This window comes from Colossoma macropomum, unplaced genomic scaffold (genome assembly GCF_904425465.1).
Source record: "Colossoma macropomum unplaced genomic scaffold, Colossoma_macropomum, whole genome shotgun sequence".
NCBI classification, from domain to species: Eukaryota; Metazoa; Chordata; class Actinopteri; order Characiformes; family Serrasalmidae; genus Colossoma; species Colossoma macropomum.
The window spans coordinates 43,147,125-43,161,528 of NW_023494805.1; the positions used below are offsets into that span (position 1 = coordinate 43,147,125).

Consider the following 14,404-nt stretch of genomic DNA (forward strand, 5'->3'; position numbering starts at 1 on the left):
ACATTCCCTGGCCACTTTATCTGAAACCCATCCACCTTGCTGGTGTACAGTGAGACTTTAGATGTGTTGATGCGAATCCTCTAGTCCAGTGGTTCCCAAACTGTGGTACAATTTGGGGGTACGTCAAAATGACTTTAATCTCCATTTAATTTCATTCAATCAGCTGGACACACAATTATACAGTTAGATATGTACTTCCCTGATACGGCAACACAAGCAGCATCCAGCAGATGGCAGACTCGCTCTGATAGTGTTTTGTTGTTTTATTAAAAAAGGTTGTGTTGGAGAAGAAAGTGTTTCACTCCGGCACATTTGGAGCGTCGCATGATTTAGAAGAAGCTAATAACAGTAACGTTAATTCAGTGTATCATGAATGAAGTCCTTTACTGACCGTTCTTATGTCCTGTATGATCCTTGATAGTCGTGTACTCGAGTTAGTTTTACTGAGTCATTAGTTTGTAGCTGCTGTGGTCAGCGTATATATATAAATGTATATATAAGGAAAAGTTGTGTAAAGTGCCGCCACTGGACTCTGCAGCAGTGGAAACGTGTTCTGTGTAGTGATGAATCAGCTTCTCTATCCGTCAGTCTGATGGACGAGTCTGGGTTTGGCGAATGCCAGGAGAACGTTACCTGCCTGACTGCACTGTGTCAGCTGTAGAGTTTGGTGGAGGAGGGATGATGATATGGGGCTGTTTTTCAGGGGTTGGTCTAGAACCCTTAGTTCCAGTGAAGGGAAATCTTAAAGCTTCAGCACCAAGACATTCTGGACAATTGTAGCTTCCAACTTTGTGTGAACAGTTTGGGGAAGAACCTTTCCTGTTCCAGCATGACTGAGCCCCAGTGACCAAAGCAGCTCCATAAAGGCCTGGCTGGGTGAGTTTGGTCTGGAAGAACTTGACTGACCCTCACAGAGCCCTGACCTCAACCCCATCCAACACCTTTGGGATGAACTAGAATGGAGATTGTGAGTCAGACCCTCTCGTCTAGCATCAGTGTCTGACCTCACAAATGGTCTTCTGGATGAATGGACAGAAATTCCCACAGACTCTCCAACATCTTGTAGAAGCTTCCCAGAAGAGTGGAAGCTGTTAGAGCTGCAAAGGGGGAACAACTCCATATTAATGCCTATGGATTTAGAATGGGAGTCATAAAAGCTCCTGTAGGTGTCCCAATACTTTTATCCATATAGTGTGTGTATATATATATATATATATCTCACTAGATCATATTTGACTCACATCTGGAGTTATGAGCCTATGAAGAGGGGCTGAGATACACGTCATCGTGTGGAACTGGTGGATTGGTGTGTCCGTCTACATTCTGTGTGAAACTGACCAATGGACACTCAGGAAATCACTAAGGACTGACCATCACGCCGGAAACCCTTCATTCTTCATTCAGTCCACATCGGAGACTCATGTGAAACGGCGTGCAGAGAGTTTACAGCTGCTGAAGCTGCTGCAGCGGTTTTGGAAAGTAGTGATGAAGATAACGGAGCATTTAGATATGAAACATATGAGGATCATGATATATGAAGAGACTTTAGTTTAAGCAGAGATGGACAAATGGAGACAGAATGACCTCAAAACACAGGGGTCTGAGGGGGTACAGGACTGTAAAAAGTTTGGGAACCACTGAGTCCTTCATCAGTGGTCAGTTTCTTCTCTATATATATTTATGGAGGTCCACTCTCAACCTAGCAGTGACTTTGACTATGAATCAGAAACACAGCTGTGACTAATACACTCGGACCAGCACCACACACACTACCATCTCAGTGACACTGCTGTGCCGAGAATGGACCACCACCCAAATAACATCTGGACAACAGTGGCCCTGTGGTCAGAAACTGACCAGTGACAAGCAGAGTAGAGGGAGACTGACCTACAGCAACAGATGGGCTACAGAAATTGCTCTCTGTGTGCCAGTGGTATAACCAGAATGTCATTTTAGGAGGGTCTTAGACAAGGTTGGGGGGTAAATCGGCTAAACAATCTGGCGAGTCTGTTCTACAGTTTCTCATTAGGCTGAATGAATAACCGACTCTAAATGTAGGTATTGTGATATAAACTGAGTCTGTTCTACAGTTTCTCATTAGGCTGAATGAATAACCGACTCTAAATGTAGGTATTGTGATATAAACTGAGTCTGTTCTACAGTTTCTCATTAGGCTGAATGAATAACTGACTCTAAATGTAGGTATTGTGATATAAACTGAGTCTGTTCTACAGTTTCTCATTAGGCTGAATGAATAACCGACTCTAAATGTAGGTATTGTGATATAAACTGAGTCTGTTCTACAGTTTCTCATTAGGCTGAATGAATAACTGACTCTAAATGTAGGTATTGTGATATAAACTGTGTCTGTTCTACAGTTTCTCATTAGGCTGAATGAATAACTGACTCTAAATGTAGGTATTGTGATATAAACTGAGTCTGTTCTACAGTTTCTCATTAGGCTGAATGAATAACCGACTCTAAATGTAGGTGTTGTGTTACTGCAGTACTTTAGGCTCAGTTTCAAGTTGGTGAAGTTATTTTTTGTCGTATTGTGTTTTCCCGATGCCCTTCCTACGCCCAGCCCAGCGTTCTGCTCAGGAGCTGCCCGTGGTCGAGTCCATCAGTCTGTCGTCCTGCTCTGTGGAGGGTGGGGAGGAGCTTCTCGTGCGTGGGACCAACTTCCTGCCTGCCTCTAAAGTGGTGTTTATGGAGAGAGGCTCTGGTCAGTGCCATTTACGTGTTTACGGCAGTGTGATGGGTCTCATTAGGTCTCTCTAATGTGCCAATGTCTAATGTGTGTATGTTAATTATGTAAATGAGTGTTTGCTTAAATAATGTGTTTATAAATCATTAGTAAGCTGTGCACAGTATGTCTTTTGTAAAAGTGTTATTTGCAGATAATTGGGAAAATGAAAGTATTATTATTGGTATTACATTGAAATTACAGCTAATAATTACAGGACCGTTTGTAATCACTTCCCATATTAACCAGTTTGTAATATATATAGTATTGACTAACGCAGTGTGGAATTATTGGAATTATTTAATTATTACAAACTATATCTATTTCAGATATTTGTTTTTAGATTTTAGATGCAATTTATTTTAGGTGTATTATTCAATATTTCAACAATTCTGTAAACACTTTATTACATGATTATTAATAGACAGTTATCTATTTGCTAGTATAATGGTTGTTACTGACGGTTCTGGCTGGTCAGAGTCCAGATTTAAACCCTGTAGAGAATATTTGGTCTCACATTAAACTCAAACTAGCTCAGCAGTGTTTTCAGCTGTGTGTGCGTGTGTGTGTGTGTGCGTGTGTGTGTGTGTGTGTGTGTGTGTGTGTGTGTGTGTGTGTGAAGAAATCTTGATATTGGTTTAATTGTAATTAGCTTTCACAGTCGTTTTAGACTCTTCTACAGATCATCACTCATCACTCTGAACCCATCTAACACATTTTTATTTACAGCTACTGATTATTTTAAAGGGTTGACTTATAGAATTTATTTCATACGTTTATCTGAAAACAAATTTTCTAAAACTCGTTCACTGCTCTGATGAAGCTGCTTTGTTGTGTAGATGGTAAACTGCAGTGGGAGGAAGAGGCTCACGTGGACCGAGACAAAAGCACTGAGGTACACAAACCACACTTACGCAGTGTGGGTTTCTCATGCGTTTGCCTGTCTGTCTGTGTGTGTGTGGTCTGTCTGTGTGTACAGCATGTGCGTAAATAGTGTGTATTTCTCAAACGCATGTATGTATACAGTATATCATCGCTGTCCAAACAAACCTTTCATCTTTACAGGACAAAGAAAAATTTCGTAATTTTTAATTATTAAAAAAAATAATTTCAACCATTGTTTGTTGATTTTTAGAGGTATCAAAATACAGACTATCAGATGTCAATATGGAAATCAATTGTAAATTGAATCAATAAAACACAAACAAAGCAAAGCAAACCAGGTGTGACATCTTAATACATTATTTAAGTATAATAATCACTAATAATGATGATGTTAATATAATACCAAAAAAGCGTTCTTAGATTTTAATGGAAATAAAAAGAGAAATAATTTATTCCAAGTAATTTCCGACCATTTCTGTTGGTGCTTTCATCATGAAATTTTGAAACAAGTTAAAGGGCAGCTGGCGACTTCAAATAATGTCCAAAAAATGAAAGAAAATTTTGTCCTGACAGTGACGATAGTGTCTCACGTGTGTTTTACGTGTTTTAATGTATACAGTATGTATATGAATAACATGCTAAGAGTTAGACCTACCTTACTGATCCACTCAGACCAGCGCAACACACACTAACACACCACCACCACCTCCTGACCACTGAAGAACAGGGTAACAAAGTATGCAGAGAAACAGATGGACTACAGTCTGTAACTGTAGAACTACAGAGTGAAACTATGTGGTCAGTGGAGCTGATAAAGTGGACAGTGAGTGTAGAAACAAGGAGGTGGACTTAATGAAGTGGATAAATGACGTGTGTTTTGTGTGTTAGTGTGGGCTGTGTGTGCGAGTGCCAGCCTACAGTGACCTCTCAGTGAATCAGCCCGTTTCTGTCTGTCTGTACGTCTCCAACGGGAAGCGCAAGAGGAGCAGCACACACTGCTTCAAATACCTGCCCAGTGAGTGACACACACACACACACACACACGCACACACACACACACACACACACACACATAGAGTTACACACACACACAGAGTTTTCAGTTTATGGTCAATTTTAAGCAAATATGACTAATATAATTAATTATTTCAACTCACATCCCCAACACAGTCATATGCAGAAGTTTGACTACCCTATATATATATATATATATATATATACATATATATGAATGAAATGGTTAGTTCCAGTCCTAGAATCTGATTGGTTGAGCCACATTTGAAGCTGTTGTAAAATCCACGATATACGCACACCTGTATCACTGCGCCACGGCACAAAAAACCCTTGTGCTGTCAACAGAATAATCTTGCTGCTCGCATGGAGCACTGAGTATATTAATGAATCAAGAACCTGGTTTAAACTGAGGGGCTGACAACTTATGTTCTTATCTAGAACTAGGCTTGTCAGCTAGCTAACAGGCTAAAAGACAGCTAACATGCTAAACAGCTCCATCATTGATATCACAGGCTTGAATTAAAACTCTTACAGCATGATTAACTGTAAAATGGCAGCATAAAAGACTAAAGAATGTTACTTGAACGTCTTACACACTTCAAACGTCTGTTTCAGTCAGAAGCAGCATCAAACGCAGACTGAACCCCAAATGGCTCTGAACCCTAAACAGAGTCCTAAATGATAGTCATTTAGGGTTAAACTCCTTTGTAGTGCACTATGTAGGGAGCAGGGAGCCGTTTGAGATTCAGCCCGGTGTGAGAGGAGGGCGCCACTGGATTGGTGCTAAATAAGACTCATGGTGGTAATTTGGTGACCAAAAAGTACTTGAACAGTGGCGCCAACAGTGCTGTGTTATCATATGATCATTGTTATACAACAATAAGTAAAAAAAAAAATAATGAAATGGCCGCAGTGTACAGTGATGGGCGACCGAGCGTTCTCCTCATTTAGCAGTCCATGGTTGCTTGACAATGGGACTGTGGAATACTTGTTTATGTCAATTATTATTAATAATAACTTGAATTATTTTCTGAAAAATTGTGTATTTTGTCATATTTTATGTTGGCTGGTGTTTTATAAAAGCAATAAGCCACCTGAGGCCGTGCATTACAGTGATTTTATCACGGGGAAGGAGGAGAACACCCTTCCCCTGATAAAATCACAGTAGCACGGCCTCTCAAGTGTGTATATTACAAAAGTAGTCAATGATGTGCTGTTCGTCAGTAAAGTTATAAATGTAGAGGTTAGTAAAATACAGTTAGTGAGAAGAATCCAGGTTTGGATCCTGAATTCTCGCTGCTCTCCAGCCATCGCATGGATTTGTTCGATTCCCTCAGCAGCTCCTGATTTAATTTAACGAAGGATTGATTATAAACTTGGCATTGGGTGACAGCAGTAAATACTGGACTGTATTGATTATTTGTTTTATTATAAAAACAACTGTAGATATAAAATATACATTAGTAGGACGTTATTATTTCCCATCATTTATTTCTCCTCTCCTTTTCTCTCAGTCATGTTCAAAGAGGAGGACCCCCTGTTGCCCCGCCCCTCTCTCTTACCCTTAGAGGGGGTGACTCACTGCCCTGTGAGGGACCGTTCTCTGGCCGATGACAGACTTGCCTCGTTCCAGCTGCCCCCGTATCCCAGCGAGTTCTCCTACGCCCCCCAGGGGTACCAGGACGATTACTGCCCCAAACCCGAAGGTCCGGAGGACGGCTCCAGAAGCCACGGGGCTCTAAACGAGCGGAACCCCAGCTTCGAAAGCCTGGAGCTGGGCTTCACTGAGCTTTTACCCCCTCTATACCCCCCGCGGGGGGTCCAGCGATCCTCCTCGCCCGCCCCACCCTCCCCCTCCCCCTGGCTGGACTCCCCGTACCTGTCCTCCTCCCCCTCCCCCTCTCACTCCTCCTCTCTGAGCCCCTTCCCTGCCAGCAGCCCCATCTCCACCTCCCCCCTGCCCCCTCTCCCACACTCCCCCTACCCACACTGCCCCCCTTACCCTCAGGAAATGTGCCCCTACCCTCCGTACGAGGGCTGGGAGCACCAAGCTCCCCTCCCAGAGGACACGGAGGGGCAGGAGGGGCAGCTGGGCTTCAGTGGAGCTCCGCCAATGCACAACATCACACTAGAAGAAGGTGGGTCGCACTCAGCACTCTGTTCAGACTGCACTGCATTGATATTGTGGGTGTAAAAATGCACTGATGCACTGAGATGCATCAGTCTGAAGGTGGAGAATCAGCTGCGTCCAGTTTGAATGTTAGGATCTATTATAAGTGATTATAACAATAAATTATTATCTGTTGGGCTGGGTTTTGTTCTCAATACCAGTAATGACTACCCTGATCACAGGACCAGTTTCTGTATGATACTTTTTTCAGTACCTTCTTTTAAAGGGGAATTCCAGCAATTTTTAAATATTTTTGCATAATTCTTTTGTTGCGGTGGTTTGGTGTGAAATGGTTCAGATGTCTTTACAGTGGTGGTGATAGGAACCAGGGGTCGCCATGACTACAACACAGATATAGACATTTTATTTACTATCCAGAACCACCAGTGAACCTACACGAGTCTTCTGAGTCTATATGGAATGTTGATGATGGAAAATAGTGGAAAATCTGAAATTATAAGTTTTCTTTGGGGACTATTTTGCCTCACAGCGCCCTGCATGTATCCCTCCACCATGAATGGAGTTTAAGTTCTCTAAACTACCATAAAACAGTGTCTCAGTCATCAGGCAGTGAATTCATAACCATTTCATGTAGGAACTTTCTGTGAGGGAGCTTTTAGAGGTGGACGTCTGGTTCCTATCACCACCACTGTGAACAGTTCTGACTCTGTAAGTTTATCTAGAACAGAGCGTTTTACACCAAACCACTCTGAATGACTCTGTTTACATCTTAACCGTTTATGTAGAAATTTAGAAAAATTAATGGAGTTCTCCTTAAACAAAGTCATTTTGAAATTTTGAGATGTGGTGATTTATAAAATTTCCATGTCTACTGTTCCCCCACTTTAGTGGTGCATATTTTAGTCTGATCTTGTTATGAGATCAGTATTACGAAGCACAACAGATGTTATTTTAGCAGCGGTTTTCCAGTAGCCTAATCACCAAATCTGATCTAGTTCACAGAACATCTGTAAATACTTGGCAAAGTACAATCCAGAATAGAATAAAACAGCAGCAATACAGCTGAACAGATCAGACATGATAGGCTGTGGCTTACAGAACTAATAAGACTGAGATTAACCCCTTAAAATCCCAGGTTTATGATGTACTAGATGACAGTGCAAACTGCCTGAGTTATTCTTCGGTTATATAAGTGTGTAGTGAAACTCTGGCCATTTAAAGGGTTTAATAACTTAGAACCCCCATTGGTTTATCAGTCTACTCAGGCTTTAGTAGGAACTGATTTTAACACGCTGTGCACTGATTTTAAAGTAGCTAATTAACAAGCATTGATGGTGTTTCTTTTAAAGATGGTATGCATGTTTTAAATTTAGTGAGTAAATATTCTGAAAGGATTCTCCTAAACTTGTAAAAAGTAACTGTGTTCTGAAAACGGCCTTTAGAAAATGTAACTTGTGACTGAATACAGATACTTCATTTCTGTATTCTGAATATATAGTCCCAATACTGGTATTCCGATACATCCCAACCCTGTTAACGAAGCTGTTGTAAGTGTTTCTTAAACCAGTATTGAGTGTTAGATGCTGGACCTGGATGTATTTACTGACCATAGACTTTTTAAAAACAGCTGACGTTAAAAACATGCATACAGACTGTAATTTAGGCTGCGTTCACATTACCAGGCTGAAGTGGCTCAAATCTGATATTTTCAAATCCGATCTGAGCCACTTTCATATGTGGTCCTAGATCGGATACGTATCTGATTCGTGGCCATGTGACCTTAATGTGGCGCTCAGATCTGAATTCATGTGCTTTTTCCCCACTGCGCCATCATTCAGCGTTACCATGGCAGCAGCGCCAAACAGAAGTTAAAGCCTGTAAACGGTGGAAAAGCAGCTCATCTCACCTTTTTCTCCTTCGTCTCGCTCTAATAATGAAGCTGAGAGCTGATCAGAGTTAATGATCTTCTCAGCGAAGCTCGTTCTGCTCGTTAGTTTGTGCTGATGATGATCGTGATTCATTCACGTGACGTTACTGAGTAGGATGAGCTCATGAGGGTCATTTCAGGACGCCGGTTCGTCACATTAATGACAGATTTGAGTCACTTACCTAAACGAGTGTGAAGCATCGAGTCAGAGAGATCGGATTTGAGCAAAAAATCAGATTTGAGCAGCGAGGCTTGTAATGTAAACGTAGCTTTAGACAGCCAACCAGCAGTCTAGATTTTGAAACAGCTGCTTAATACTTCAGTATTGAAATTTGCTATTGTGTCCCATGATCAGTAGCTGATTTATCAAATCAGTATTGATTACTGAATTAATTTTAGCATTCTCCTTCCCCTGCAGTAAATGAGTTCATCGGTGAGGACATCAGGGCTTTTCAGACGGGCCCTCACACGGACAGCAGACCCGGATGACCACGTCCTGCCGTCTCATACACCTGCCATAACAAGTGCATTATTAATGTCATATCACTCCCTTTATGTACGAGTTTATATTTGTTCATGGTATGTTGCTCAGATAAGGCAATATGAGGAGCTACAGTATTGGCTGTGTTGAAATTCAGAACGCAAGGCTGTAAGTATGTTTATAGATTACTTCATCATGACCGCGTCTTTGAGCGGAACTAATGTTTTTAATCTGCCAAAATAAATTATCATTGCAGTATCTGTGCTCCTACGTGCATTTATGTGTAGCCCTTCTGCTGAGTGAATTCAGCTACTGTGAGGTCACCCATCCATAGAAAAGCACCAACCAATAGAATGGCTGCACATGAGTCTAAGGTCACAATGACCAGTGCCCAGCGTGGGCTAGAGGGGTATAAAGCCCCCCAGCACTGGGCTGTGGAGCAGTGGAGCTGTGTTCTCTGGAGTGATGGAGCTCCATCAATACCTTTACAGATCTGATCATCCAACATCAGTACCTGACCTCACTAATGCTCAATCAAATCCTCACAGCAATGCGAAAAACATCTAGATTAAAGCCTTCTCAGTAGAGTAGAGGCTGTTAATGCCAGATAAACTGGTGTCCACACACTTTTGGATACACAGAGGCGGATTTCCTAAAAGAGGCGCCAACTGCAGACGGTCTACTGAAGCATTGTGCTGATTGGAGAAGCCAGATCAGGTGTGCTTTCTATAACTACTATGCAAATGAGCACAGGTGCAATGTCATGATTACCATATGATCAGCGCAATATAACCACGTGTTTGGTTCACATGCTTTTGGACAACCGATATAAGAAAGAAACCTTTTAATACTTCAGTTTGGGTTTAAACTGTGACTCATTTGGTTGAAATTATTAATTGTTTTCTCACAATTTTTACCTACTAAGTCAAAAAATGAGTTATTACTCATTTAGGAAGTGCAATTATTTCAACAATTCACAAGTCATTATTTAGAACATAACAACATTATTCTGACATCAGAAATTGGAGAAAATAAGCAGCTATTTTTGACTTTGTTTTTTTTTTCCAAAATGTCTGCATAACTCAGTGGTTGAGATGTAATCAGAGAGGTTCAGAGTGGTTTGGTGTGAAATGGTTCAGATGTCTTTACAGTGGTGCTGATAGGAACCAGGGGTCGCCATGACTACAACACAAATATAGACATTTTATTTACTATCCAGAACCACCAGTGAACCTACACGAGTCTTCTGAGTTTATATGGAATGTTGATGATGGAAAATAGTGGAAAATCTGAAATAATAAGTTTTCTTTGGGGACTATTTTGCCTCACAGTACCCTGCATATTATGTATCCCTCCACCATGAATGGATTTTTACGTATCGTAAAACAGTGTCTCAGACATCAGACAGCGTATTCATAAGTGTTAATGCTATATTTTAGAACTTTAACCATGTTTACATACCACATCAAACTGTTTCATATTAAAGGAGCAAATAAAGTGCCGAGCCCATTAAATTATGCAGAAACTTTGAAAAAAAAATGGCATGAATGTAGAATAAATGTGTAGTTCAATTCACATGAATTATACTGCAAAAAATGGGATCTTGGCAAGTGAATTAAATATAGTCAAGCTTATTCTAAAGAGTATCTGACTATTTTAAAACACTTTTTACATATTTTAAGTGATTTTACTAAGTGAAATTATCTCACTGTACTGGCAGATATGTTTGCTTGTATCATTCATATTGCTTACAACACGCTAAATCATCTGCCAGTATAGTGAGATTTTAGATTATAGTGAGAACTTCGCTTAAATAAAATCAGTTAAAATACGTTAAAAACAGTCTAGACACAAGTTAAATAATCTTAAAACAGCATGGGAAACATTACATATATCAACTAGACTTAAGACAATTTCACTTGCCTAGAAACCATTTTTTTGCAGTGTATGAAGTAACTAGTAATGTCCTGTTCTATGTTGGGGACTATTTTGCCTCACAACACCCTGCATGTATCCCTCCACCATGAATGGAGTTTAATAACATATATATCATAAAACAGTATCTCAGACATAGTCATAATCATTACAGTGCAAAGCATTAGTAAGCGTTAATTAGGGTGATGGACAGCGCCCCCTGATGGAAAAACTGCTAGAAAATTATAATTTAGTGTCTATCCTCCTTCAAAGCGTTCAAATAATCTCACAGCAAATATAATTTGAAGCTTAAATCTCAACTCTTAACTCCTCGGCTCAGGAGGACCAAGAGATCTCCACGGCACTGACTGTGGATAGACATTTTGGAGATAGACTAAGTGCTCAGCTATGACCTCATCACATGTAAAATGATCTATTTGGAAAAGCACATTAAGGCATTGACGCAAATTTATGCGGTTTACTACCAAAAAAACTATTTTTGGATCTTTGACTCTGCATGACTGTATGGTTAGATTGCTTCACACAGTGGCTCCACCAACAGACACGAGCCAAAAATCACGGAGCCGCCTTTGACACCGAGTAACCTTTCAGAATCTGGATCTAATAAGACAGAATGGTTGATTTGGTCTCGAATGCTTCCCTCAGCTGCAAATCACGGTAATTAATCTGAATCCCTCCAGCGCTTGTGTGAAAGTCTGTCATGCGGGAATGTTGTTCCGTTTCCAAAACAAGCCGAAAGACACCTTGGTGACCTTCCAGCGAAGGCGGCGTGTTTTCCAGAGCTGTTTACCCGTGTTATGGTAATGTTATTTAGGGGGGTTGGATGACGTCACCCGCACATATTCGGTTCCTCATCAGTCTTTCTGAGCTCTTTCGCTCCAGCTGCTGCAGACGAGCTCCAGTCAGATGTTCTGATGAAGGTGAGGTCCTGGAGGCCTGCGAACTGAGAGGGATCGCTTTTTTTGTATGGCACGAATTTGAACTGAGTAAAGAATTCGCTCTTCTCTTTCTATTAGATTCTGAGTCAGAGTGAAGCAAGTTGTGATTGATTCAGCGTTGAAATATGGTCAAAAGATGTTGATTGATGGTCAGAAATAAACACTAAACCAATATTGGAACATGCTTAGTTTTTCAATATTGAAATGATATTGATTAATCCACAATGGACACCTTTTACATTGATCTTCATAGATATACAAATCCACACTCTTACTGGCACCCCTATATACTCACACACTAGCAACTCCTTGGTATACCATAGCAACGGCCTAGCAATACCTTAGCAACCACCTGGGATACCACAGCAATGGCCTAGCAGCACCTAAGCAACCATCTGGGATAACAGCAAGAACTTAGCAATACCTTAGGAACCACCTGGGATAGCATAGCAATGACCTAGCAGCATCTTAGCAACCATCTGAGGTAGCATAGCAATGGCTTAGCAACACCTTAGCAACCACCTGGTATAACAAAGCAACAGCTTAGGAATGCCTTAGCAACCACTTGAAATAGCATAGCAATGGCCTAGCAACACCTGAACAACCACCTGGGATAACGTAGCAACAGCTTAGCAATGCCTTAGCAACCACCTGAGGTAGCATAGCAATAGCCTAGCAACACCTTAGCAACCATCTGAGGTAGCATAGCAACAGCTTAGCAATGCTTTAGCAACCACCTGTGGTAGCATAGCAATGGCCTAGCAACACCTTAGCAACCAACTGGTATAACAAAGCAACAGCTTAGCAATGCCTTAGCAACCACTTGAAATAGCATAGCAGTGGCCTAGCAGCACCTTAGCAATCATCTGAGGTAGCATAGCAATGGCCTAGCAACACTTGAGCAACCATCAAAGGTAGCATAGCAATGGCCTAGCAACACTTTAGCAACCACCTGGGATGACTTAGTAATGGGCTTGCTAACACCTTATCAACCTTCTGAGATAGCATAACAATGGCCTAGCAACAGCTTAGCAATGCCTTCGCAACCACCTGGGATAACATAGCAATGGCCTAGCAACACCTTAGCAACCAACTGGGTTAGCATAGCCATGGGCTGGCAACACTTTAGCAACCACCTGGGATAACATGGCAACAGCTTAGCAATGCCTTATCAGCCACCTGAAATAGCATAGCAATGGCCTAGCAGCACCTTAACAACCACCTCAACAACCACCTCGCATAACGTAGCAACAGCTTAGCAATGCCTTAGCAACCACCTGGTGTAACAAAGCAACAGCTCAGCAATACCTAAGCAACCACCTGGGATTGTATACCAATGGCCTAACAACACCTTAGCAACTACCTGAGGTTGCATAGCAATAGTCTAGCAACACCTTAGCAACCATCTGAGGTAGCATAGCAACAGCTTAGCAATGCCTTAGCAACCACCTGTGGAAGTATAGCAATGACCTAGCAACACCTTAGCAACCATCTGAGGTAGCATAGCAATCTCCCAGCAACACTTTAGCAACCACCTGGGGTAACAAAGCAACAGCTCAGCCATACCTTAGCAACCACCTGGGATTGCATAACAACGGCCTAGCAACACCATATCACAACCTAGAACATTGCTATGGTATTCCAGGTGGTTGCTAAAGTGTTGCTAAGCTGTTGCTATGCCATCTCAGGTGGTCACCAATTCAAATCAACATCACAATAAGCTACCTGGGACATGTTTATTAGGGGTGGGAATCACTGCAGGACCCTCGATACCGTATTATCACCATAACAGCCACAGTATGACTTTATTGCAGTGTTTGTGTGTATTTATGATCTGCTAAGTATTGCAAAGTGACATATTGTGATACGGCTGGATTTCTTATGTTTGACTGCAAATTATTCCTCCAAAAGAAACTGCTTTAATTAACTCAGTTCAACTTTGTTCATCTCACTTTAGCCTTTCGTCGGCTGTACATCACTATTTAGAACGGTTTCCTGCTCCATATTTACTGTCGCATGCAAAAGCTTGTATCTGTTTATTAGTGTAAATAAGTGAACACATCCGCTACAAAGAACACACCTCTGTGTTTTAATGCACCAGTGCTGTTAAAATTAAATGTGCAAAAGTTTATTTTATGTTTTATTTGTTTCCAATAAGTTGAACTCAAAGAAATGGAAATTGTGCACTGAAGCTGGGTGAAAACTGCTATTTGTAAGTTTGTTATCATGTGTTTTCACTTAGAAAATCAACAAAGTGATGATGATTTATTGGTTAATTTTATTTGTCCCTGCATGCTGGTTCATGGTGCCACAATCAAAGTCATGGAAAACAAGAATCTTCTCTTTT

General features: G+C 41.2%; 1 protein-coding gene across 1 annotated transcript in view; it reads left to right on the forward strand.

The window, feature by feature from the left end:
• nfatc4 (nuclear factor of activated T cells 4) overlaps window positions 1-9,396 on the forward strand; it is a 28,136-nt gene extending 18,740 nt beyond the window's left edge. The window contains exons 9-13 of the mRNA XM_036597440.1: window positions 2,585-2,725; window positions 3,586-3,641; window positions 4,520-4,646; window positions 6,160-6,783; window positions 9,122-9,396. Of these exons, the coding sequence (XP_036453333.1) occupies window positions 2,585-2,725; window positions 3,586-3,641; window positions 4,520-4,646; window positions 6,160-6,783; window positions 9,122-9,192 (1,019 nt within the window). The 3' untranslated portion in view covers window positions 9,193-9,396. The remainder of the gene's footprint in view (window positions 1-2,584; window positions 2,726-3,585; window positions 3,642-4,519; window positions 4,647-6,159; window positions 6,784-9,121) is intronic.
• Window positions 9,397-14,404: the final 5,008 nt, after the last annotated feature.